Source organism: Littorina saxatilis, linkage group LG4, assembly GCF_037325665.1.
Source record: "Littorina saxatilis isolate snail1 linkage group LG4, US_GU_Lsax_2.0, whole genome shotgun sequence".
Lineage (NCBI taxonomy): Eukaryota > Metazoa > Mollusca > Gastropoda > Littorinimorpha > Littorinidae > Littorina > Littorina saxatilis.
The window spans coordinates 5174030-5201529 of record NC_090248.1 but is presented as its reverse complement, the minus strand read 5'-3'; the positions used below and the strand labels follow the sequence as shown (position 1 = coordinate 5201529).

The 27500-nt window shown below is 39.9% G+C and overlaps 1 protein-coding gene and 1 long non-coding RNA gene across 2 annotated transcripts in view; one reads left to right on the top strand and one right to left on the bottom strand.

The window, feature by feature from the left end:
- Positions 1–2536: 2536 nt before the first annotated feature.
- Positions 2537–4841, bottom strand: LOC138963798 (uncharacterized). The gene is made up of 2 exons (XR_011454910.1): positions 4380–4841; positions 2537–4197 (listed from the first exon to the last, which is right to left on the bottom strand). It is a non-coding gene; the product is annotated as an uncharacterized lncRNA (long non-coding RNA).
- Positions 4842–18798: 13957 nt separating this feature from the next.
- LOC138963633 (receptor-type tyrosine-protein phosphatase epsilon-like) overlaps positions 18799–27500 on the top strand; it is a 38411-nt gene continuing 29709 nt past the window's right edge. Inside the window, exon 1 of the mRNA XM_070335479.1 lies at positions 18799–18823. Coding sequence (XP_070191580.1) covers positions 18799–18823 — 25 coding nt within the window. The remainder of the gene's footprint in view (positions 18824–27500) is intronic.

The following is a 27500-nucleotide window of genomic DNA, read 5'->3' as shown; positions in this document are numbered from 1 at the left end:
AGACGCACATTACAAATATAAATTCAATCATATAAAATACAGAAATACATTGTACAGAATGCAACACAATGTGCATTAATTTTAAGGAATTACATAAGGAGAACTCAAAAAATTACAAAATTACATTGACATAGTTATACCTTTCATTTGGGAATAAGTTGCTCCGATCAGCTACACATCCGTTAACATTAGTACAAAATGTTTAACAAAATAACAATCGAACAAGACATTTCATTCACGAATGATGTGTGAACGTGACTGTCTCTTAAACATTTTCACTGAAGTTGCATTTCTTATCTGTTGTGGTAAGGAGTTCCAGAGAAACGCTCCTGAGAAGGCTAAACTCGATTTGTAGAGGTCTATGCGAGGTATGGGAGGGATGATTTTTTGGGACCCATATCTTTTTGTGGCATGTTTGAAATGTGATTGCAAATATTTAGGACAGTCGTCATTTAGAATTTTATACATGAACACAGCCTTGTTTAACGTCAACTGATCTTTCAAGGGGAGGAAATTCAAGAGCTTTAGTTTATCATCCGTGGACCTATTCAAATCATGCAGAATAAGTTTTGCAGCTCGGCGATGCAGGGAATTGAGTCTTTTTAAATGAACATCACTGCAGTTATCCCAAAGTGTCGATGCGAAGTTTATATGAGGCATTATGTGGGCGTAATAGAACATTTTGAGTGCTGCAGAATCAGCGTAATGCCTTAATTTTGATAACAGGTACAAATTTTTTGATACTAGTTTGCAAATATTACTCAAATGAGTTTGCCATTTCAACTCTTGATCAATGGTAACACCCAATAATCTATGTTCCCTAACTTGCTGCACTTGAGTTGAACCAACTGACAGTTGTAATTGTAAAGGACTTAATTGGTGTTTTTGTCTCGTGGTTATCACCATACTCTTTGTTTTAATCGGATGAATGATCATTGCATTAGAAACGCACCACTCAGTGATTTCATCCACACTTGTTTGAAGAGAAGAGTTGACGGATTCCAAAGATTTTTGACTGGTGTGAACAGAAGAGTCATCGGCGAAGAACTCACATCTAACTTTTTCATCGGACACATGAAGGGGTAAATCATTTATATAAATACAGAACAAGATAGGTCCTAATACAGACCCTTGAGGGACACCACTTCTGACAAACTCATTTGACGAAGTTTTACAGTTAATGGATACATACTGTTTCCGTTTTGAAAGATACGATTCAAAAAAGGCACAGGCGGAGTCGTCTTTTAAATAGCACTTTAATTTATTTAGTAGAAGTGAGTGATCTACTAGGTCAAAGGCTTTCTTAAAGTCCAGAAACAACGCTCCCGTTATTTCTGCTTTGTTTATTGCTGACAGCCAAGTCTCGCATAAAGAGCTTAAAGGACCAGACCACGCTGTTTTAAAGGTTATTAGAACCACTAACCGATGACTGAAGGTTAGAGAAATGCACCTAAAGATTCCAAAAATGTAAAGAAATTCACCGATTCGTAGCTTAATCATTGTGATTTAATTAAAAACGTTCCGCCAAATTCGTCTGCTAAACGAGATTTCGAAATGGCCGCCAGTAGACGAGAACCGGCTGTGACGTCACTTAGTGTTTGGAAACCGAAAGTTACAGCTTACGCTCAAGTGGGCGTTTGCCTAAATCGAGCATCAACAGCACGCCGAAGGAATGCGCACGGCTGCTGATAGCTATGAAGTATAGAAAAAAGGTTCAGGCATCAGTTGTCACCTTTTTCCGATGGGCTTACAACTTCTGCAGCAAGACTGATTAACTGGAAACGGCCAACACGATGATGTGCTGTGTTTCGCGACACTTTCTTCCAATGTGAACGCAGTTAAGCCGGCAAGAAAACCTGGCACACACAAAACAGCTGTTGCCTAACGCAGTTCCAGTTCCGACAATTGTTGACCACTCACAGGAGGTCAGAAACCGGATACCAATGTCATCAGAACGATCTGCTTTCACTAAACGCAGACGAAAGGAAGTGAGTACATGTATACTGAATGTGTTCTGTAAGGGATAGGGGTTCAGTGTCACTGGGCGTTTTTGTCAGACTGACAGTATTTGTAGTGGAATGGCATCTGTTCCTAATTTTAAGCACATGTGTTAAGATTACAGATTAAAACATATATCTGTTACTACATGTCCGTCCCCATGCACCCACCTTAAAGTTCCCTCTCTCTCTCCCTCTTTTACACTCACCTGGGTAATCGATGAGTCTCAGGTTTAATCAGTGTCCGTCCATATACACATAGACATTCACACAAACACACACACGTTGTTATAGTTGTTATCTAATTCAGTGTTGTATTAAATAGATAAAGAAATCGTTAATACAGCAAGCTTGCATGAATAATTTGCTGTTGTCCTTTTTTTCAGATCAGGTTCTGTAATACAGTAATTATAATTAATACAAGTACAAATTCATGTTTGCAGCCATACTCATAGTGTGTGAGTGTGTGAGTGTGTGTGTGTGTGTGTGTGTGTGTGTGTGTGTGTGTGTGTGTGAAAAGCACTTTGATACTTAAAACATCTGTGTTATTTGATTTTATTACAAAACTGCAGTCAGAATATTAAGCAGACCTATTCCAACAATACATTTTGATCAGCAGTAAATGTAATGTCAAATTATGAACAACAATCATGTGAGCAGATATATCTAACAGAAACAAATAGTCTAGCAAAATAATACAACCAAGTACATGTATGGACATCATCATCCACATAAAAAAATTGATTGTAGGAAGAGCACTCTGTGTTATTACCACTGCTTCAGTCAAACTGCCAGTTCAACTTTATCTCTGTGGGTTGTTTTTTTTCTCTCGGAGTAACATGGGGAAAAAAACCTTTAAAAAACTTGCATGCAACAGAGCTGGATTGTTTCTAGTGATCATGCAGCATGATTTATCCGCATAGAAAACTACTGAAACACCTAAACAGAAATAGCAATGTCTACAGAAAAAACCCACTGTTTGATTGCTGTCTGTAGTACTCCTCTTGCTAACAGTGGCATTAAAATAATTAAAACTAAGCTATGCTCTCTTGGGGGGGGAAAAGTGCTCTAAGTACTTTTTGTGTCTACATAGGCAAAACAAAACTATGCAATGTTTCAGATTTCCTGACCCACCCTATGTTTTTCCTCCTTATCCTGGACTATTTTGGACTCTTACAAAAATGTAGGCTACTTCAAAAATGACAAATCTTAATTTTGCAGGCTTACAAGGAAATTGACTCTTCTCTTACAACCAGAATACACCATGATTTCAAGCAAATAAAAAAACTACATGCACCTGAGAAAAAAAAAACTTTAAATCAAGAAGTTAGACCTCCTAACCCCAGCTTTTCAATTCAATTCAATACGTTGTTGATGTTGATTATGGAGCTTAACGTCCTCCCAGGTAACTAGGGACCTATATTGGGGCATGATTTTTTATACAATGTTAAAAGTGTAGGGTGTAATGGGGGGGAGGGGGACTGGAGGGTGACGGGGTGTAGTCGCTAATAAATTTAAAGGTGCGTTTATTATCTAATATACCAGACATTTTGTTTTGGCTGGTGTACAGAATAACATCACATAAAATCGCACTCGCAAAACATACAAAACACATAAAATGTACACATCAGTACACACATAACCCAAACCACACATATCCATACCAGCACCATCACACACATATCCACATACATACTCTAGTTTGTACATTATAAAAATAAATACATTATGATTAATATCATTACTAGTCAACTTAAATTAAGGCTCAAAATAGGTCTTAGTTCTGATGAAAAAGTGATTGTGTTGTAATATTGGTTATTACTGAGTGTTGATGTTACAATGATTACATTATAAAAACAACAACAGAACAATGTGAAGAGCAAACTTCTTCTGTGGGCATGCAAGTGAGTTAATCTTGTGTGTGTGTGTGTGAAACTATATGTGACTGAGTATTACAAATTTAAATGACAACAGTTTTCTTGATTGCCTTTAAAAACAACAACAAATACATACATTTAACAATCAAACAAATATAGGCACCTCAAAAAAAGTTGTATGTACACCTTCGTGGCTGGTGATGCATTCTTGCTCCCCTGCAAGTTTTCATTCTACAATGTACCTCAGGCTAGCTTCCTCTCTCTCTCAAATCTGCCCCTCCCACACAATACAACAGGTACAGTGGCCACTCTGACACCAGTCTCTGAAATAATCAAGAACAGTTAAAACTGCGATGAGCTGTTGTTCTTTTACTCGTGAATGCAATGCATGAACACTTAAACAATATCCCACTTATTCGCGAGTGCGTTGACAAGGCGAGAGTGAAAAAATAGCACAGACTCGAAAGCAGACGATAAGTTCAGCACAGAGAGCGGGCGTGTTTACCTTTGATCGCTGAGACAAACAGTGTCGCAATTTTCATCGTCACTGTTTCACTACTGCTGGAACTCCGCCCTCATCTTTCATGCTTGATTCGAGGAGAGAAACCGGTAGTTCGAACATGTACGGTTCAATTTCGTCTGCAGTTACGCTTGTTGTTGTCATGTTCATGATGTTGGTAAACTACCATCTCCACACGGTGTGACGTCACGGATAATTTATTCATAAGCCAGTCTCGCGAAGATCACGCGGCACAATGGCGGGTCGTTTTGGAGAAGAAATCCGTCGCTTCGGTCACAAAATTCGTCGGATTACGGCCTTAGAAGATTCCGAAGTAAACCAAACATTGTTGAAGACGGTAAGAAAGTGGTTTTCTAACTAACTGCAAACATCGGGAAGTGTTCGGTCGCGCAGGAACACGATTCGAAGCGTTTTTGACGCTAAAACAGCGTGGTCTGGTCCTTTAAGGCGGTGTGGCAGGAATGCTTAGATCGGAATCCAGACTGAAAAGGATGAAACAGATTCATTTGTTCCATGTATGCCAGTAGGTGTTTTTGTATGTGCTTTTCTAAGGGTTTAGATAGAGAGAGAGAGAGAGAGAGAGAGAGAGAGAGAGAGAGAGAGAGAGAGAGAGAGAGAGAGAGAGAGAGAGAGAGAGAGAGAGAGAGAGAGAGAGAGAGAGAGAGAGAGAGAACGAACACACACTGTTTGATCGTAAACAGGTTTACGGTTGAATGGAAAGAACAGATTTACCTTGCTGAAATAAAATGTCATAGGACGTCAACAAGATGAGTGTCAGTATGATATTTAAAAAGTGTTCCTCTTTACTTAAGAAAAACAGTATTGGAGTTGAAAAAAAACCACTGGTTGAAATGTGAGTGTTATATAAAACGCCTCGAATGATATCGAGTTATGAATGCATATATTCAAACTAACTGCACTGGTGGTATGAGAGCTGAATTGAGCAAACCCAGCAAGCGTGACATGCATGACAATTATTCAAACCAGGAAGAATATTAGTGTAGTTTTGAAGGTTGGCAGAACTTACAGTGGGGCAACTTCGCCAAGAAAGTTTAGACCAGACCTTGGGACTTGCGCATAAAGAATACACGTGACGATTATGCACAAACATGAGCTCTCGATATGCAAGTATTTTTGTTAAAGAACTATATGGTTAAGGGGGCAGTACTACCTAGCGAGGGGTGCACTTTTTATGTTGGTGCTATGTTGCCTGAATATAATTCAATTTCCATACAATGTGGTCACAAGTTAGATCACACATTCAATATTACAAAACAAGAACACGTTTTGCAGGAATTAGTTTAATTATTGATGTATAAAAAAATTAAATAATTCAAAAATACCTTTGCGGGCACAGCTACAACAATGTGTGTGGTTCTCGACATACTTCAACACAATGAACAGTTACTGGACTTTGTTACTTAACACCATTAGATTGAACTGGTTTCTTTGAAGCAAGAACCTCAAACAAAGTGTGTATGGCTAAAGAGTTTTGTTTTACCACTTTTTGAATGCTAATGAAATACTAGGGTAAACTGTATCTTTATTAGTTTAGAAAATATCAATCAAGAACCATCCTTAACACAATACACTTAAACCTTTTAATTTTGGCTGGCAATTCGCCTGTTTTGTTTTGTTTGGAGTGTCGATGCTCACTGAAAAGGTTGTTTTGATACAGTTATTAATACGACAAAACCTATACATTCGTCTTTGTTTTAACCTTCCAAAAAGGGCACGAGTGCGAATGGTACTGACACAATAGGTGTCAGTAATGCAGTGTCAAATAGTGACTAAAATGTGTCCATTTTATTTATGTTATGTTATTTTCAAATTTGCTTTTAATTTCACAATAACTGATAAAGCATTAACTCAATGCTTGTATTCTAATTGTGTCATTCATGCGTTTTCTCGTAAAGCCTTTTCCGTCACCACATAGGCTGATTGTTTTTTATTTTTTTTATTTAAATATGGTAAGAGCCAGCATTTGAAAGCAAAAAACCATCTGATTAACATTTAATTCTGAGGTCAGTGTGCTAGAGTGATCTCAGATTTGAAGGAATATTTCATGAAGGTGAAATAACCAAAAGACACTGATCATAAAGCCATATCTCACGCTCATAAGAAAAATACCTTTTTCAGTGTTAGGCATTTCTGTAGTGAACCTAAAGGGGAAGCTACTGGAAGGGTATTTATCATGTGTTAGAGAGCACACACTCTCAGGCCATCGGAAACCATTGCCACGGTAACGTAAGCAAAGCTGCCGATCTCGTTTCTTGAGTCAGGCACCTTTTCTTTATGATACAGGAAGACTTGTTTTGAGAATGTGAAGGCATGCAACAGCTCTTTGTGAGTTGTTATGTAGTTTTGCTGATTGAAAATATTGCTGTCAGCTCTTTATCTCACGTTTATCCAGCTGTCACCGCTCGAGATTGGCAGTTTGCAACTTATTGCTAAAATGAGATTGTTCAGAAACCAAAGAAAGTTTTTCGCGTTTTTCTCAAAACATCAAAACACATGTCGCGTAAGGCGAAAATACAACATTTAGTCAAGTAGCTGTCGAACTCACAGAATGAAACTGAACGCAATGCAACGCAGCAAGACCGCATACTCGTAGCATCGTCAGTCCACCGCTCACGGCAAAGACAGTGAAATTGACAAGAAGAGCGGGGTAGCAGTTGCGCTCAGAAGGATAGCACGCTTTTCTGTACCTCTCTTTGTTTTAACTTTCTGAGCGTGTTTTTAATCCAAACATATCATATCTATATGTTTTTGGAATCCAGAACCGACAAGGAATAAGATGAAAGTGTTTTTAAATTAATAATAATAATAATAATAATAATAATAATAATAATAATAATAATAAATAACTTTTCTATAGCGCGAGTCCCATCAATTGGCTCCAGGCACTTTACAAATTCATTATAGAATAAACTAGCACAAATCAACAAGCATACAAAGCATACATTTAACTGAGACATAACACCAAGAACCCAAGCACTAAGCAAAACTTAGCGTACAATGTTAAAACTACACACACACACACACACACACATAGGTGGTTTTACAGTCATTTGGGGTCGGCTGTGTATCAAAATGCCATCTTGCTCAAAACACAGGCATTTGGGGTCTCTTTTGTTTTAAGTGTTAGAAAGTTTCTTAAAACTTCAATGAGCGTTAAATGCCATTTTAAAGTGTGAAAACTCATTTCAGGAGGTTATTACATAAAATGCAACCTCCAGCGTGATTTTTAGAAAAACAGACATTTGGGGACGATGTTTGCTGTACAGCAGTGAAATGGGGACGTATGTGTACACAAAGTGCAGAGCTAGAATTACGTTATCGGTGCTATGAATGTTTTAGGTGTTAGAAAGTTTGTTAAAACTTCAATGAGCGTTAAATGCCATTCTAAAGTGTCAAAACTCATTTCAGGAGGTTATTACATAAAATGCAACCTCCAGCGTGATTTTTTAGAAACAAACAGGTATTTGGGGACGATGTTTGCTGTACAGCAGTGAAATGGGGACGTCCAAAAGTGCAGAGCTCCCGCAGAGCTATATGAATGGTTTCATCACATACATGGCGCTAGGCGACATATAATGTGAAAAATTTTACAAATCACGTTTTTGCGCCCGATATTTTCTTGTCATCTCCAAAGTCAAGGGACAAACACGAAATTCCTTGACTTTTGGGGTAGCGCGACTCTGTTAATTTTAAGAATTAAAAAAAAAAAAATTCATTACTAGGATGTCCCATCGTTGGGAAATTCCGGTCGCTTCCTCCGAGTGGAAAGCTAGCAGTGACAGAGTCGCACTACCCCAAGTCAAGGGATCTATTAGTCCTGTTTCGCCGTTATCCCAATTCGCCCCCATCCCATTTTGGCGACATTCCTCAGGCCAAGTGTCATTTTACCACCATATCATGTACCATTAGCTCCACATCCCATTTTGGCGCAATCCCGTTTGGCCGTTAGCCCATTTCGCCCCCATCCCATTTTTGCGACATTTTACAGGCCAAGTGTCATTTTACCACCATGTCATGTACCATTAGCTCCACGTCCCATTTTGACGCAATCCCGTTTGGCCGTTATCCCATTTTGCCCCCATCCCATTTTTGCGACATTTCATAGGTTATGTGTCATTTTACATGCCATTCTAAAGTGTCAAAACTCATTTCAGGAGGTTATTACATAAAATGCAACCTCCAGCGTGATTTTTTAGAAACAAACAGGTATTTGGGGACGATGTTTGCTGTACAGCAGTGAAATGGGGACGTCCAAAAGTGCAGAGCTCCCGCAGAGCTATATGAATGGTTTCATCACATACATGGCGCTAGGCGACATATGTTGTGAAAAATTTTACAAATCTCGTTTTTGCGCCCGATATTTTCTTGTCATCTCCAAAGTCAAGGGACAAACACGAATTTCCTTGACTTTTGGGGTAGCGCGACTCTGTTAATTTTAAGAATTAAAAAAAAAAAAATTCATTACTAGGATGTCCCATCGTTGGGAAATTCCGGTCGCTTCCTCCGAGTGGAAAGCTAGCAGTGACAGAGTCGCACTACCCCCAAGTCAAGGGATCTATTAGTCCTGTTTCGCCGTTATCCCAATTCGCCCCCATCCCATTTTGGCGACATTTCTCAGGCCAAGTGTCATTTTACCACCATATCATGTACCAATAGCTCAACATCCCATTTTGGCGCAATCCCGTTTCGCCGTTAGCCCATTTCGCCCCCATCCCATTTTTGCGACATTTTACAGGCCAAGTGTCATTTTACCACCATGTCAGGTACCATTAGCTCCACTTCCCATTTTGGCGCAATCCCGTTTCGCCGTTATCCCATTTTACCCCCATCCCATTTTTTGCGACATTTCATAGGCCATGTGTCATTTTACCACCGTGTCAAACCACTAGCGCCACATTCCATTTTGTCGCCATGCCGTTTTGCCGTCATCCCATTTTGCCGCCATCTCTATTTCGCGGCATTTTGGATTGTGGCAAAAATGGAATTTGGCGTAAACGGAATGTCTTCCTAGTTGAATAACGCAGTATAGTAGTATAGTGAGGCTTGGCAAGAAGAATAAATAAAAAATGTGATGGCGGCCAAATGGGATGGTGTCAAAATGGGATGACGCGCTATTGTTATGACACTGTAGTAAAATGACGCTTGGCTTGTGAAATGTCGCGACAATGGAATGGGGAATAAATGGAATACGGTGAAACGGCATGGCGGCCAAATGGGATATGGTGTCAAAATGGGATGTCGCGCTATTGTTATGACATGTTAGTAAAATGCCCTGTCTCAATCCAAATTGGAAATCCATAGCATCATCATTATACAATCATCCTCATCTCATTAATCATCCAAAATTATACATTTTATAAAATGACGCTTGGCTTGTGAAATGTCGCAAAAATGGGATGGGGCAAAAAATGGGACGGCGGCAAAATGGGATTGCACCAAAATGGGATGTGGATCAGCCACTAGATTGCCAATTTTAAAGTCTTAGGTATGACCCGGTGTGACGTTTTCATCTTTCGCCGTGTTGATATTTCGATTTTCGGCCTCCTTGATCTAGTATAAACTCTACACTGAACAAAAAAAACACCCTTCGATAGTACTGATGAGCGACCTTGTGTACCTTACATTCATGGGGCCAAATTTGTCCAACCAATTATTTTATTTAACTTAGAAATTTGATTCATCCTAAAATGTTTCCCTTCTTACTCAAGGGACGTAACCACTCGGTACACGTTTTCGAAGAATTCGATTTTGGGAGTGAAATCTATTTAATTTCACAACCAATTTTTTTCACATGCAAGAAACTGACATGCTTTTCGTCCATAAATAATTTCCCTTCTTAATTTTACCAGGAAACAACATTTCAGTCTCGAGTAAATATCGAGGGGGAAATATGTACACAGGCGAAAGATGAAATCGTGACACCGGCCGAGGTTCGAACCCACGACCTCCCGATCACGCCTTAATTACCACTAGGCTAACCGTGCCGGTTTACCCTTGAGTGACAGACGGACAGACAAAAGAATATACAGACAGACAGTAATTAACACAAACACACACACTCAGCAGAGCAAAGCGGTATAACACACAAACTCAGCAGAGCAAGGCAGTATTACACACACACACTCTGCAGAGCAACTAAGTCGGTGACACACAGACACAGGTATTTGGGGACGATGTTTGCTGTACAGCAGTGAAATGGGGACGTCCAAAAAGCCGCAGAGCTACGGCAGAGCTATCGCTCTGCGCTGTGCTATGAATGGTTTCATCAGTTACATATATGGCGCTAGGCGACATAAGAGTATTTCCAATCCAGTCAGTAGCATTCACGACCCTGACAACGGATGGTTTGAGTTTGATTTATGAGAATGAGAATGAGGGAGAGAGAATTGTATTAAATTGAATTGAATTAAATTGAATTGAATTTATCTTTCTCTTTAACACTGTAACAGAACAAGAAATGCTAAAATGTTTTTTTTTTCATCCCGCCCTCGCCCATTGAGTTGAAATAGAAGTTAACCACATTATGTTTGAAAATGTTCCCAGTGCTTTATGTACAATAATGTTTCAATACAATCATAGTGTATTAACATTTTACCAGTATCAGCTGCAAAATAGAAGTAGTGCTTTACAAGTTTCGAAAGAGAAACAGCATGTAATGATACGTAAATGGTGTACAGCAGTGAATTGGGGACTGTTTCCCAAACAGCAGTCAGATGGGGTCTGGTTGTTGTACAGCAGTCATTTGGAGGCACAAGCTAAAACTGCTTCAGAGATGTGTGTTTTTCATTGGCTTTGATCTCCGCTGAGAGGGAGAGAGTCAGAAAGAGCGACAGAGACAGGCTAGGTAGACAGAGACAGAGAGACAGACCGAGACAACAAAGGAGAGGTTAAGGACCCCCCCTTACCCTTGAGTGACAGACAAAAGAATATACAGACAGACAGACCGTAATTAACACAAACACACACACACACTCAGCAGAGCAAAGCGGTATAACACACAAACTCAGCAGAGCAAAGCAGCATTACACACACACACTCTGCAGAGCAACTAAGTCGGTGACACACAGACACAGGTATTTGGGGGCGATGTTTGCTGTACAGCAGTGAAATGGGGACGTCCAAAACCGCAGAGCTACCGCAGAGCTATAGGCTACTCTGCGCTGTGCTATGAATGGTTTTATCAGTTACATGGCGCTAGGCGACATAATAGTATCTCCAGTCCAGTCAGTAGCATTCACGACCCTGACAACGGATGGTTTGAGTCTGATTTATGAGAATGAGAATGAGGGAGAGAGAATTGTATCAAATTGAATTGAATTGATCTTTATCTTGGTTTAAAAACAAGTTTTTATTCAATAAATTTCGTTGGAACTATTGCCGCATACATGAAATTAGAAACATGGAGAACAACAAGCTAGGCTTATAAGCGTACTCTTAAAAGCAAATTAAATTTGGCGGACGATTTTAATATAACAGGTTTGAAATAATGTCAAAATAATAATTGTAAATTATTAGACAAACATGTAACAATAAAAGGGAAAAAAAAAACCAATGCTAAACTACCAACATTACTCACACGCGCTCGCACACTCACTTGCACACACACGCATACAATGATTTAACACTGTAACAGAATAGCAAATGCTAAAATGCTCTTTTTTTCATGCCGCCCTCGCCCATTGAGGTAAAATAGAAGTTAACCACATTATGTTTGAAAATGTTCCCAGTGCATTATGTACAATAATGTTTCAATACAATCATAATGTATTAACATTTTACCAGTATCAGCTGCATAATAGAAGTAGTGGCGACTTAAGAGTATCTCCAATCCAGTCAGCAGCATTCACGACCCTGACAACGGATGGTTTGAGTCTGATTTATGAGAATGAGAATGAGGGAGAGAGAATTGCATTGAATTGAATTGAATTAAATTGAATTGGATTGAATTGATCTTTATCTTAACACTGTAACAGAATAAGAAATGCTAAAATACTATTTTTTTCATCCCGCCGTCGCTCATTGAAGTGAAATAGAAGTTAACCACATTATGTTTGAAAATGTTCCCAGTGCATTGTGTACAATAATGTTTTAATACAATCATAGTGTATTAACGTTTTACCAGTATCAGCTGCAAAATATAGTAGTAGTGCTTTACAAGTTTGGCAAGAGAAACAGCATGTAATGATACGTAAATGTGATACAACAGCGATCAAAGTTCAAGTCTGAAGGTAGGCTCTGAGAAGTGTAACCAGTGCATGCAAATCCTTGGCGATATGATTTATCTCAACATGGTACAGTGTTCGTCGCACATCTGCAGTCTCCTCAATAAATGCCAGTCGTTCTGATTCATCATAACTCATGTCTGCTTTGTCCCTGAATAACGTCCAGTTCAGTGTTTCAGCTTTGGTACAATCGTAGGTGAACATGAAGTGATCTGATTTTACAAGCAGTGTACACCAGTCTAATCAAAGAATTGTTCTTTGTTTTGTTTTGCACACCTTTCACTTTCTTTCGTGTTCTGGGGTTCGTAGTAATTTCTAAAGCAAGTGCTTTTACTTCCCCTAGACTGTACTCCCTTTCTAAAGCATCGTTTTCAGCTTTAGTCAACTGCTTTTCCACAGGTTCCTCTGTATCACTCTCTGACGTAAAATACCTGTCCTTGTCACTGCCAGGGGCCACGCACGTGGAGTCAATGGATTGCTGCAAGGCAGGTTCCGTCACCTTGGATGGAATGTGGCTCCGTGATTCACGTGCTTCAATGTTCACAACACAGCTTGCCTCACTGTCAATGCGTTCGCCGGCGTGTAGTCTCATTTTCTGTTTGTTCCTAACGTCGTGAACTTTGTCGTACGTGTTTGTGTGAATTATGCCTGATGTTGTGCTGGCATGATTTCGCAGATGATCGATCAGCTGTATCAACAGAAGAAACGCATACCTCTTTGCTGTTAAATTGTTGGGATCATTGTCTGTCACGTCTGAGCTGCGAAGGTTTTGGGTTTTTTTACGTTGCGTAGACTAGCTCTGCAAATGGCGGCCTGTTGGTTCTCTGTGCTGAGCAGTTAAAGTGTGACTGTGACTTTCCAGTACTTGACGTAGTGGTCAGCTGGCAGGCCTGTCAAGGTAGCTTCCAACGACAGGCATTTTCTTCACTTTTTCAAGTAAATTGCTGGAGCGAAAAATATGTGCTGCCGGAGGAAGAGAGAGAGAGAGAGAGAGAGAGAGAGAGAGAGAGAGAGAGAGAGAGAGAGAGAGAGAGAGAGAGATAGAGAGTGTGAGAGTTGGGGTAATTAAATAAGTAAGAGAGAAAGACAGAAACAGAGTGAGAGAGACGGACAAACAGACGGACAGACAGACGGTCAGACGGACAGACAGTAACCTGCGAGATAGACAGACAGACAGACAGACAGACAGACAGACAGACAGACAGATAGGCATACAGTAAAAAACCGAAACAAAAACAAAGAAAAAGATAGAGATAAAAGACACAATTGCAACAGCTCTGCAGATTTCTTTCCTACGTGTTTGTTTAAAACAAATCTTTCAGAGAAACGAGAACAAAACAGAGAGAGAATAGGAAAGAGAAAGTGTGTAAGAGAGAGAGACAGAGAGAGAGAGAGAGAGGGAGAGAGAGAGAGAGAGAAAGAGTGGGGGGGCGAGAGAGAGAACGGGAGAGAGAGATGACGATGACGATGATGATTGAACGTTGTTTTACAATGATCAATCAATCAATCAATCAATGAGGCTTATATCGCGCATATTCCGTGGGTACAGTTCTAGGCGCTCTGCAGTGATGCCGTGTGAGATGAAATTTTATACGGCCAGTAATTGCAGCCATGATAAGGGTTGGAGGCTATCACGCAGCAAACTCTTCAAGAGAGGGAAATAAAGAGAGATATATCATCATCATCATCATCCCCGAGACAGGAAGTCCCCTTGAGCAAACGTGCATTTATATCTTCATCGGTGTCTGTTTGCTAAAATATCATTGAACTAAACCGACTTGCACATAATACCAGCTGTTTTCACTGAGGGGCAATTTACGACGTCCTTGACAAGATAATGTTTATGGTCAAACCAAGCACAACTCCAAGGTGTGAAGTGGACTCGTTCGCGCTGCTTTCTGGAAAATGAAAAGAAGGCCGCAAGTACTTCACTGCCGTTCTCGAGTTACGTTAACTTTAACCAAGGTAGCAGCTAGCATGGCTTTGGTAATCACTTTGCCTGGTCAGTTGATCAAACAATCTGTCCGACCGGGTAAATCATAAACTGTTCAAGGAAGATAGATAACTCGGCTGAACAAATGACTACCAGTTAAAGCACACCGAAGCTCCTATTCAACCTCCATCACCTCTCCCCTTCACATTTTTTAGACAAAGGAGAGGGGGGTGGGTAGGTGAGAGGGGAGGGATGGGGGGGGGTAGCTAGTTACAGTGAAGACACATTTGCGCCAACCAAAATTATAAAAAGCTCATCATGACCTTGGTTATGAAGACATAAAATTATCAATCAATCAATCAATATGAGGCTTATATTGCGCGTATTCCGTGGGTACACTTCTAAGCGCAGGGATTTATCTTTTATTTTTATTTTTATTTTTATGCAATTTATATCGCGCACATATTCAAGACGCAGGGATTTATTCATGCCGTGTGAGATGGAATTTTTTTTGCACAATACATCACGCATTCACATCGGCCAGAGAGAGCACAGAAAATAGCGCTTAAATATAGATATAGCGGGGATATAGCTCAGTTGGTAGCGCGCTGGATTTGTATTCAGTTGGCCGCTGTCAGCGTGAGTTCGATCCCAGGTTCGGCGGAAATTTATTTCAGAGTCAACTTTGTGTGCAGACTCTCTTCGGTGTCCTCCCCCCCCCCCCCCCCCCCCCCCCCCCCCGTGTACACTACATTGGGTGAGCACGTTAAAGATCCCACGATTGACAAAAGGATCTTTCCTGGCAAAATTGCTTAGGCACAGTTAATAATTGTCTACCTATACCCGTGTGACTTGGAATAATAGGCCGTGAAAGGTAAATATATGCGCCGAAATGGCTGCATTTACTGGCCGTATAAAATTTCATCTCACACGGCAACACTGCAGAGCGCCTAGAACTGTACCCACGGAATATGCGCGATATAAGCCTCACTGATTGATTGATTGATTGAAATTGCATGTGTTACAATGTTCCCTTCATCCTTTTTTTTTCCTGTTTTAAATCGCAGGAAATAAAGAGCGAATGTCTACTCAGATCAGAGAGTTTAATGGACCATGGATTCTTTCTATTTTGTTCTTCTTCTTTTTTTAAAGAAGTTTTTCAAATAAAAGTTAATTTGAATGTAAACATTTTTAAAAGTCACAAAAACAAAGACAGATTATGTTGCATAAAAGAAATCGGATGAATTAATGGAGTCACAAAACATTTCATTGCAAATGGCAAAAGAAACACATTTTGAAGAAAAGAATCTCCAGAAGTGACAAAGATGTATCCGCCCACCCGGATAATTTCAACGTTTTGGTACTTCCCTTTTTCGCTGCTAATCTTTCTGTCTGAGAAGGAAAATCCTCTTTACAACTTGCCACATAGGTTTTTCACATCCAACTGACCAATCTCTTTCTTGAAGCATCGCCATAAACTTCTCAAAGGATTGACCAATTACAAGAATACTTGGACCGTGACCTGTTGTCTACTTAAAATCCACGAGGACCGATCAGAGTACGAAAAAGTTACATCGGGACAAGAAATTGCTCTCAGCAAAACATTGCATGAACCGAAATGAACTCAGAAACATATGGGAGGCAAAGGGTGGGGGTAGAGGGGGAGGATGAAAGGCCCGAGGGGCAGGGAGGGGAATTAAATAAATGAAATAAACGAATGGTTCAAACCCTTGAAAAATCGGGTATCAAAGAAGCCATAACAAATTCCGCCGCGCGCATTTTTATAAAATCCTTTGGAAGTTGGAAGTCCCCTTAAACAAACGCGCATTACACTTTGATCGGTTTCTGTGTCCTAAAATATCCCTGAACTTAGCCGACTTACACATAATACTAGCTGTCTTGTACAGTTTTCACCGACAGTTATTTTACGACGTGCTTGACTCAAGCACGACTCGAACGCGTGAAGTGTACTCAATCATGCACGCTGCCGCGTGGGCAATGATAATAAGACCGAAAGTACTTCACTGCCGATCTTGAGAGGTACCCATATAATGAGGAAGGGGAGGGGAAGTTCAGAACAGATGTCAAACAAATGCTTCATCTGGGGTTTTCATCAAGTTTGAGTGAATCTTTCTAAAGGGTTTTCTTTGTATTCAAATGAGTAATCTCAACTTAATTAGTTTGGACAACATTTTGGATGAAAATATTGCTGCTGCAGGAACATTGAATTGGCAAGTCTGTGACAGTCATCGTCTCTCTGAAATGCTTGTATACCCACCTTACCGACTTATATATCCCCGATATTGCTGAAAAATAAAGTTAACTCCCTTCCCGTCTTCTGTCACATCCTCTGTTTCTTTTGCTGTATTTTTTCCTCTTTTTGGGGGTAAAAATTGTATCTTGTCTGTCTAACATTTATAACAAGGAGATAAGCAACTCTCTGACATTGACATAACGTGAAATAGTAATTCCTATCTAGATGTACATATTTATAAACACACTTAATATAATTTAGCTTATTGTGTGGTCACAAATGTTTATATCGCTTATGCATGCCACCCTGTATTTCCTTCATAAAATCTTGTTTAAACCAACAGAAGAAAAACAAGTCGCGTAAGGCGAAAATACAACATTTAGTCAAGTAGCTGTCGAACTTACAGAACACGTGGAATTGACAAGAAGAGCGGGGTATTCGTTGCGCTGAGAAGGATAGCACGCTTTTCTGTACCTCTCTTTGTTTTAACTTTCTGAGCGTGTTTTTAATCCAAACATATCATATCTATATATTTTTGGAATCAGGAACCGACAAGGAATAAGATGAAAGTGTTTTTAAATTGATTTCGAAAAAAAAAATTTGATAATAATTGTTATATATTTAATTTTCAGAGCTTGTTTTTAATCCGAATATAACATATTTATATGTTTTTGGAATCAGAAAATGATGGAGAATAAGATAAACGTAAATTTGGATCGTTTTATAAATTTTTATTTTTTTTTACAATTTTCAGATTTTTAATGACCAAAGTCATTAATTAATTTTTAAGCCACCAAGCTGAAATGCAATACCGAACCCCGGGCTTCGTTGAAGAGTACTTGACCAAAATTTCAACCAATTTGGTTGAAAAATGAGGGCGTGACAGTGCCGCCTCAACTTTCACGAAAAGCCGGATATGACGTCATCAAAGACATTTATCAAAAAAATGAAAAAAACGTTCGGGGATTTCATACCCAGGAACTCTCATGTCAAATTTCATAAAGATCGGTCCAGTAGTTTAGTCTGAATCGCTCTACACACACACACACACACACGCACGCACACACATACGCACATACACCACGACCCTCGTTTCGATTCCCCCTCGATGTTAAAATATTTAGTCAAAACTTGACTAAATATAAAAAGAAGTCAGCAAATAAGAGGACAGACAGCAAATAGTGTTACACTAAATAAGATAAAAAATTCGAGAGGAAAATGACTTGCAAAACTAAAACGTAATAATACATGTAAACTTAAGAGTGTGTAAAGAAAGTAGTCTTCGTTTAGAACATACTAAGTTGGGGAAAGTGATGGAATGGGGGGCGGTGGGGGGGGTGGGGCGAAAGAGAGAACGGGAGAGAGATGACGATGACGATGACGATGACGATGACGATGATGATTGAACGTTGTTATACAATGATAAGGGTTAGAGGCTATCACGCAGCAAACTCTCCAAGAGAGGGAAATAAAGAGAGATATATCATCATCATCATCATCCCCGAGACAGGAAGTCCCCTTGAGCAAACGTGCATTTATATCTTCATCGGTGTCTGTTTGCTAAAATATCATTGAACTAAACCGACTTGCACATAATACCAGCTGTTTTCACCGAGGGGCAATTTACGACGTCCTTGACAAGATAATGTTTATGGTCAAACCAAGCACAACTCCATATAATTAAAGATTATCAAGATAAGTGTTGAAGCTATCACTTGTTCGCCATGTTTTGCTATCGGAATGTGTATTGATTATCATTTCAAGAACGTGTCCATAAGCACTCTGCTTGTTAACGTTCTTAATGTTGTTATTGTTTGAAACGTGTGTATGAGAAATTGAATAAAACACGCTTAAACCAACTCCAAGGTGTGAAGTGGACTCGTTCGCGCTGCTTCCTGGAAAATGAAAAGAAGGCCGCAAGTACTTCACTGCCGTTCTCGAGTTACGTTAACTTTAACCAAGGTAGCAGCTAGCATGGCTTTGGTAATCACTTTGCCTGGTCAGTTGATCAAACAATCTGTCCGACCGGGAAAATCATAAACTGTTCAAGGAAGATAGATAACTCGGCTGAACAAATGACTACCAGTTAAAGCACACCGAAGCTCCTATTCAACCTCCATCACCTCTCCCCTTCACATTTTTAGACAAAGGGGAGGGGGTGTGGGTAGGTGAGAGGGGAGGGATGGGGGGGGGGGGGGGTAGCTAGTTACAGTGAAGACACATTTGCGCCAACCAAAATTATAAAAAGCTCATCATGACCTTGGTTATGAAGACATAAAATTATCAATCAATCAATCAATCAATATGAGGCTTATATTGCGCGTATTCCGTGGGTACACTTCTAAGCGCAGGGATTTTTTTTTTTTTATGCAATTTATATCGCGCACATATTCAAGGCGCAGGGGTTTATTTATGCCGTGTGATATGGAATTTTTTTGCACAATACATCACGCATTCACATCGGCCAGCAGATCGCAGCCATTTCGGCGCATATCCGGGTCATACCTAAGACTTTAAAATTGGCAATCTAGTGGCTGCTCCGCCTGGCGTCTGGCACTATGGGGTTAGTGCTAGGACTGGTTGGTCCGGTGTCAGAATAATGTGACTGGGTGAGACATGAAGCCTGTGCTGCGACTTCTGTCTTGTGTGTGGCGCACGTTATATGTCAAAGCAGCACCGCCCTGATATGGCTCTTTTCGTGGTCAGCTGGGCGTTAAGCAAACAAACAAACAAACAAAAGTACAAAGGACTTAACATTTCTTACATACTGCTTGACTAAAATCTTTACAAACATTGACTATATTCTATACAAGAAACACTTAACAAGGGTAAAAGGAGAAACATAATCCGTTAGTCGCCACTTACGACATGCGGGGGGAAGAGAAATAAGGATGTGGAAAAGAAGACTTTTGGTAAGTGAAATAGAGGTGATGGATCCAGTCAGGTAGAAATAAGACAACAAGAAAGGAATCGAAAACTGCAGGGAATAGTAGGGAGAGTTTTCTTGGAAGGAAATATAGGTGAAAGGACTGGTAAGGCAGAAATAAGACAAAAGAAGAGAAGTAAAGGGGTGGGGAAGCTCAGTGGGAACACTCCCGCCGCGTGAAGGCGACCCCATGGGAGCAAGTAAAACGCTATTTAAGACAAAACAAGCAAGAGAGATCATAGCGAGAGAGAGAGAGAGAGAGAGAGAGAGAGAGAGAGAGAGAGAGAGAGAGAGAGAGAGAGAGAGAGAGAGAGAGAGAGAGAGAGAGAGAGAGAGAGTCTGGAGTCTGGAGTTTGGATGGTTTATTGATTGGGCCTTGGGCCCATTTCAATTAGAGAGAGAGAGAGAGAGAGAGAGAGAGAGGGGAAAGAGAGAGGGAGAGAGAGAGAGAGAGAGAGAGAGAGAGAGAGAGAGAGAGAGAAACTGAAACTGAACTTTATTACTAAAGGATAGAGGTTTTAGGCAAAGCCTAATCTTACAACCTGCCCCTTATACAAACACTTAATACAGACGCACAGAATATAGATAGTCAATCAATCAATCAATGAGGCTTATATCGCGCATATTCCGTGGGTACAGTTCTAGGCGCTCTGCAGTGATGCCGTGTGAGATGAAATTTTATACGGCCAGTAATTGCAGCCATTTCGGCGCATATTTACCTTTCACGGCCTATTATTCCAAGTCACACGGGTATAGGTAGACAATTATTAACTGTGCCTAAGCAATTTTTGCCAGGAAAGACCCTTTTGTCAATCGTGGGATCTTTAACGTGCACACCCAATGTAGTGTACACGGGGGGGAGTTCGGACACCGAAGAGAGTCTGCACACAAAGTTGACTCTGAAATAAATTTCCGCCGAACCTGGGATCGAACTCACGCTGACAGCGGCCAACTGAATACAAATCCAGCGCGCTACCAACTGAGCTATATCCCCGCCCAGATAGTAAAATTGACAAGGTTATTGTTTCTTACAGACGAACATAATGTAAATAGTAATAAGAAAAAAGGTTATGGTTTTGTATACACACTCAAAAATGGGAAAAACAATATAGTGTGGAAATTGCAGCATAGTTGCAATAATCATTGCATATAAACATCCAGAGAGAGAGAGAGAGAGAGAGAGAGAGAGAGAGAGAGAGAGAGAGAGAGAGAGAGAGAGAGAGAGAGAGAGAGAGAGAGAGAGAGAGAGAGAGAGAGAGAGTGAGAGTGAGAGAGAGAGACAGAGAGACAATGACAATTCTTTATTTAACGAGGGTGGTAGATTAAGCAGTGATCTGCTTTTTTACATCCAGCCCTCGCCCTAAAGAGGGACAAACTACAAAAGTGAAATAAAGAGAGAGAGAGAGAGAGAGAGAGAGAGAGAGAGAGAGAGAGAGAGAGAGAGAGAGAGAGAGAGAGAGAGAGAGAGAGAGAGAGAGACTCCAAAAGCCTCATGCAATCTTTGACGTCAACGCGAAGAGACGTCACTCGTAATTTGTCGCAATAATTAGTTGGAGAAGTATGTTTAATTCTACTGGCCATAAGTAGCACAAATGGTAAACACTATTTAGTTTGTGTTATTCATGTGTGTTACTTTTGTAAAAGAGTAATTCATACAGTGTTCACAACAGGTGTTTTAAAAATGTGTTCAAAAGTGGAACACTCCAGTTTACAGTATATAGGCCTACAGCAACTAGCCGGAACGATAAGCTCACTAAGATCAAACGAATTATGTATTGTCTGCCTGTCATTTGGGTAATCCTTACACGTAACAAACAAACTCCGCCTTGATCCCAAGATAGTCCACATCTTATTGCCCAGAGAGGTTTTAAAAGCTCGGAAAAAATCAGACAGTCAGCGAGCTACTTCTGTTCTCCGACAGCGTCTATCGTGGCCTATTGTCAATTTTCGCCAAGAGGTGTGAATTGGTCAGTGACGCACTTAATGACACTTGACTCCTTAGGTGTGAAGCGATAAGGCCGCCGAAAGCGTTTCTGCCTTCGCAATTGGTCTGTGACGAGATGGAAACAGGAGTTAAATCAAGCGTGAAATGTTATTTTTGATTTTTTCAACTTATTTTTTTTTAAATTGCAGTTTCGGTATAAAAGTGGTCCCTCTTATATACTGATAATGGTAATATTAATCATAAATAAAATAAAAATATATAGATAAAACAAAAACAAAATAATAATAATAATAATAATAATAATAATAATAATAATAATAATAATAATAATAATAATAATAAAAAGAAGAAGAAGAATAATAACAAGGGTTTTTATATATCGCAAATCCTATCATGGTTCTGTGCGTCTCACAAAAAAAATTAAAAACATTGCAAATAAACAAATACAAAGTGATGTACATGATGAACATGGTGCAATTCTGTAACACATGTTACATAGCCACTGGTGAATTAACAATAACAGAGAGAAAAATAACAAAAAACGGTCATATAGGTTTTCGCAGCCATGGGAGGTAATCGGAACCGACCAAACAGACTGAGCCAGTAGCGCGACATATGTTGTGACAACCAGGTGACATGACAACCAGGTGACAGTATACGTAAAGTAGCGCGACATATGTCGCGACAACCAGCCTAAGGGTTAAGACAAAACCATTTTTTCGCTTTAAACAAAACACCATTAACATAGCCCAATCACGTACAAGATGCACATTCAACTACATGATTTATTCAGTATCTATCATAACAATTGTTTGTTTGTTTGGGAAACATCGAGAAGTAATTTTAAGAAATTTTTCAAAAGATGACGGACTGTGCTGTCACCCGTCGCCAGTGTAATTAACTAACTGGAGATGGGTGACATCACTGTCATAAATTCATTTTGGGGTTTACTGATAATCAGTAACATACTGTAATAATTATACCAAGAATAACCACCCCATCCCACCGCTCATCAAATAAGGGTATCCCAACAATCGACAGAAAAAAAACCCGGAAAGGTTGTCTTGTCATCATTTTCACGAGTTTTCATTCACAAACACCTGGTAAATAAATCTCATGTTCCCCATGCAATAAATCGAGGTGGTGAATGGGTTTGAGCTTTCAGGTGAAACGTGGATTGTCAAAGTAAAAGCCAATCAGGCTGATTGTTTGATGTGTGGAACCATCGCGGCTTTGGATTTTTGTTTCCGAGGACAACGATTGTAAGCATTCACTCTCAAAGACCCAATCAATGACAATGTTGATAATTACCGCGGCGACTCATAGTCAATTTGCAACTTATCTCTGTAATCGCAAAATCCACAACGAAAAGTCATAAACACTTAAAAAGAAAAGAAATATGCTCAACACTTACTGAATTCACACACGTGTATTATCGCAGCTCCGTACATTCTCAGACGAAGAAAAGCGTCAACAAGCTACGTTTGACGTCACAGGTTGACGTGTTATCTCGAGCTACTGTGACGATGCTTTGTGGCCCGGAGTTGGATTCTAAAAATTCGTCTCCCTGTGCGTTATTGTGCATTTTGTTGCACAACCAAAATGATGACAAAAACGATGTTTGGTGGCTTGTCGTCAGACCAGCATTTTGTTGTTGGACCTCGGGGAGCATATCGCCTTTTGTCTCATATTTATCAACCGCGGCCTTCGGCCTTGGTCGATAAAAAGATGAAACAAAAGACGATATGGTCTCCTTGTCTGTCAAAAACCCATCAAACATCTTATATTGTTAAGTTAGCATGCGTATTTTGTGTTCCGATGCTATTCCTACTCATGCAGATGTCGAGTGCATTTGAGGTAAAAAAAAAAAAATTAAAAAAAAAGAACAACAACCGGCAGTTTTGTCGCGACATTTCTCGCAATAATGTTTTGGTAAAGTTTACTTCCTCGTCCGGATTTTCATATGTAATTTTCCATGATGTTCGACCTGCAGCCGACTGCGAAATACTCTTAAATGTTTTCAAAGTTGCAACGCAAGTAAGCGTTTCTATCTTTCACTGAACTTTTGTTGTTGTAGTATATGACATATCTGGGCTACGGCCGAGATTCGAACCCGCGACCCTAAGATCACAAGTCCACCACCTGAGCTACCCGGGCTCCCTTGAAGCCAATCGGTATCGTATGTGTTTGAATCTTTAGTCCGATCATACCACGTTTAATGTCCTGTTTGGAGTAAAACAAGCTCGAAAAAAAAGAATATAATAGAAAAAGCACAATTTCCTAAGAAGCGCTTTACACTACTGCGCTATATTGACTTTCTGTGGCGTGAACGCGACAGCGGTTGCCGTCAGGTATGAAATCGACACAGGTATTGAGTTTTGTCTTCGTATTGTCTTTTATAAGGCTTAAAAAACAAATAGGTGTGTTTACGGTAACCCGACCTACCCTATTTTTTGGGCCGACCCTATAACTTTTTATTACATTTGTCAAACAAATACACACAAAAACCAAGTAAACGAGTGCAGAAAACGCAATGAAAGCGAAAGCGCTCGAGTCGCACACTTATTTCCCTGTCAAGTAGGTTTAATTTGTACACATTAGAAAAAAAGTTTAAAAAAAAGTGATTGCCCATCTTCCTACCCTATTTGTTTGGGCTATGTTACCGTAACCACACCTTTTTTTGGGGGGCCTAATGTGAGTTCGAAGGGTTGACTGAATGTAGTAATTTCGTATACGCGACATGTTTTATGATATTGCTTACTTGTCAACTGCGATCACATGTCTAAACGGACTGCGGCTGCCAGTTTCGGCCCCAACTAACGTTCACAACCTGTCTTTCACAACCTTTAAACTCATGTTTGTTTTACATTTATTTTTTTAATTACATTGTACTATCTCTACATCACCAATAAAGAAAATTCATACACTACCATCTCGCTATACCGACTGCTAAACGTACCAAGCGGGCGGGACGGCTCTCAGTTAGCCGAATGCAATCACGTTGTCTTCTGCGCTTGAGCGCACCCCACACACACACTTGACATACTCTTGAAGGCGATAAGACACCACCCGAGTAGCCAACGGCGGCTTTTTTAAATTGCGATAACAACTCGGGTAGACAGTTTCAAACTGTCGTTAAAGACAGGTCCAACTACACTTACTTTTAAGATGTTACATTATGGAGGTCAAAATGGCCAATTTTCTGTAGTTTTCGGGGGAGAAATCTATCCTGTTACTGTATTAAAAAAGAAGCTTTAATTTTTCGGCACTATATTTGATTATGGTGGACTCAGTGGAACTCATTTTGATAAGCATCGCTCCACGGCTATTGCCAGTTGTCTCTCTGACCGGACACTAGCCTACAGTCCTACGCGAATCTATCCCCCCCAAAATACAGAGTTATCTCTCATATGTTTTTCGCGAGCACTGATCTAAATTTGAGATCAGTGTTCGCGAGACGAAAATGATTGCAGATTGGCCGACTTCAACAGTGATCTCCGTTCTGTTCTTCACAGTTATGATAAAGACATCGTTCTAAGGTCAAAACAAGTCGAAATTTTGGGACTGCTGCCGGAAGGAGACCGTAATATATGGTTTCATCTCTGTCAACTGGTTACAGAAAAAATCGTCTGCTCCAGTGAGCGCCGAAACCAAACGGTTGATTATCACGTGACACTTTTGCCATATTTAGAGTTGTTTGCACAGTAAATACAGCCACGAAAAATAGCTCGCTTGAAACTGTCTTAGCTTACATATCAATTCCTTTGTAATTTAAAAATTACAAAACACCATGAAAAGTCATTATCGACGATCGCGAATCTGCTTATATCAATAATACATTACAAAAAGCTCTAAATATGTAAAAAAAAAAAATAAAAAAAAAAATTTTAATTTTTTTTTAAAAAAATCGGAAACTCAAGGCATCCTGTCAGGGAGAGAATGAGCTGAACTCATTTTGACCTGAGTTCAGGATGAGTGGAACTGTCCTAACATTCTCAGAGAATTATTTTCAAAGTTTATGTTTGTTTTAAACATTAATATGTGAAAACAGAATTAAGTTAGGTGATCAGCGATGCTGTCAAAACTACTTACATGACGTCATATTTGGCTGGTTTTTAGTGTTGATATTTTTGTTTCGAGCGACAGATTGACTGATTTGTTCCATATCGCTTAACGCGTTGTTTATTGTGGTTTTTTTTTTAAACATTTTTTATTAGGTGTTTTTGTTTGTTTGTTGTTGTTGTAAGCACGCTGTTGGATTATACACACACACACACACACACACACACATACACACACGGCTGCGTCTGCAGGTGACCCGTCTGCAGTTTTACTAGATATTGCACATCTTCGGCGTGTGCACTTTCAGTAGATCTTTTTGTCTTTCTTTGCATCCACATTGTGACACAGTGAAGCCGTCCACGCTGGGTGGTGGAGGTGGTTTGGACCCGATAGATAAAATATTACGATTTTTAGCATAACAAAGAAAACAAACCCGAATTTTCGAGCGATGGGACAATAAAATAGTTAAAATAATTAAATAAATAAAATTGATCCCTTGACTTTGGGGTTGCGCAACTCTGTTGCTACTAGCTTTCCTCTGGGAGAATGCGACCCGAATTTCCCAGCGACGGGACAATAAATTAATGGAAAAAAAACCTTATAGGTCCCCTGACTTGGGGGTATCGCGACTTTGTTGCTGCTAGCTTTCCTCTGGGAGGAAGCGCCCTAATTTCCCAGCGATGGGACAATAAAGTAATGAGAGAGAAAAATCTAATATATCCCTTGACTTTGGGGTAGTGCGACTCGGTTGCTGCTAGCTTTTCACTGGGAGGAAGCGACCCGAATTTCCCAGCGATGGGACAATAAAGTAATGAAAAACAAAAATCTAATATATCCCTTGACTTTGAGGTAGCGTGACTCTGTTGCTGCTAGCTTTCCACAGAGAGGAAACGCCCCGAATTTCCCAGTGATTGGACAATAAAATAAAGAAGAAAAAACATCTGATAGATCCCCTGATTTTGGGGAAGCGCGACTTTGTTCCTGCTAGCTTTCCATTGGGGAGAATTGACCCGAATTTCCCAGCGATGGGACACACAAGTAATGAAATAAGAATCAAAACATTTAATAGATCCCTTGACTTAATTTGGAGATGACAAGAAAATATCGGGCGTATTTACGTGATTTGTAAATCGCGGGGCGATTGTTTTACATTTTTACTTCTTCTTCTTCTTCAGCGTTCCAGGATTGCATTTTTACGAATCACGGGTTAACACGCTCGCATATTACGTGTTCTGTGCTATTCCTTCTGATGCAGGTGTCGATCGCATTCACGATCAAAAAACATGAGTTTTTTGCGTCAATTACTAGGGGCATTATGCCAAAAAGCGCTGTATGTCAGCAAGGACTTGGTAGTTTGCTTTGAAACTTTCCGAATATTTTGCCTACAAACTACATGTACTACGGGCAGTACATAGACAAATTGAACGAAATGACATAGGCATTAATGCCTTAATTTGGGTGCGTAATTTGTCGCAATAATTTGTTGCCAAAGGATTTTAATAGATATGCGCGCAGCGGAATGTATAGCCCTTTCTGATTCCTTATTGAAAACATTTAATAGATCCCTTGACTTTGTAGATGACAAGAACATATCCGGCGCATTACGTGATTTGTAAATCGGGTTCACACACGCTCGCATATTTTGTGTCTATGCTATTCCTTCTGATGCAGGTGTCGATCGCATGTGCGGTCAAAAACGGGAGTTTTGCGTTAATTACGATGGGCATTATGCCAAAAAGCGTT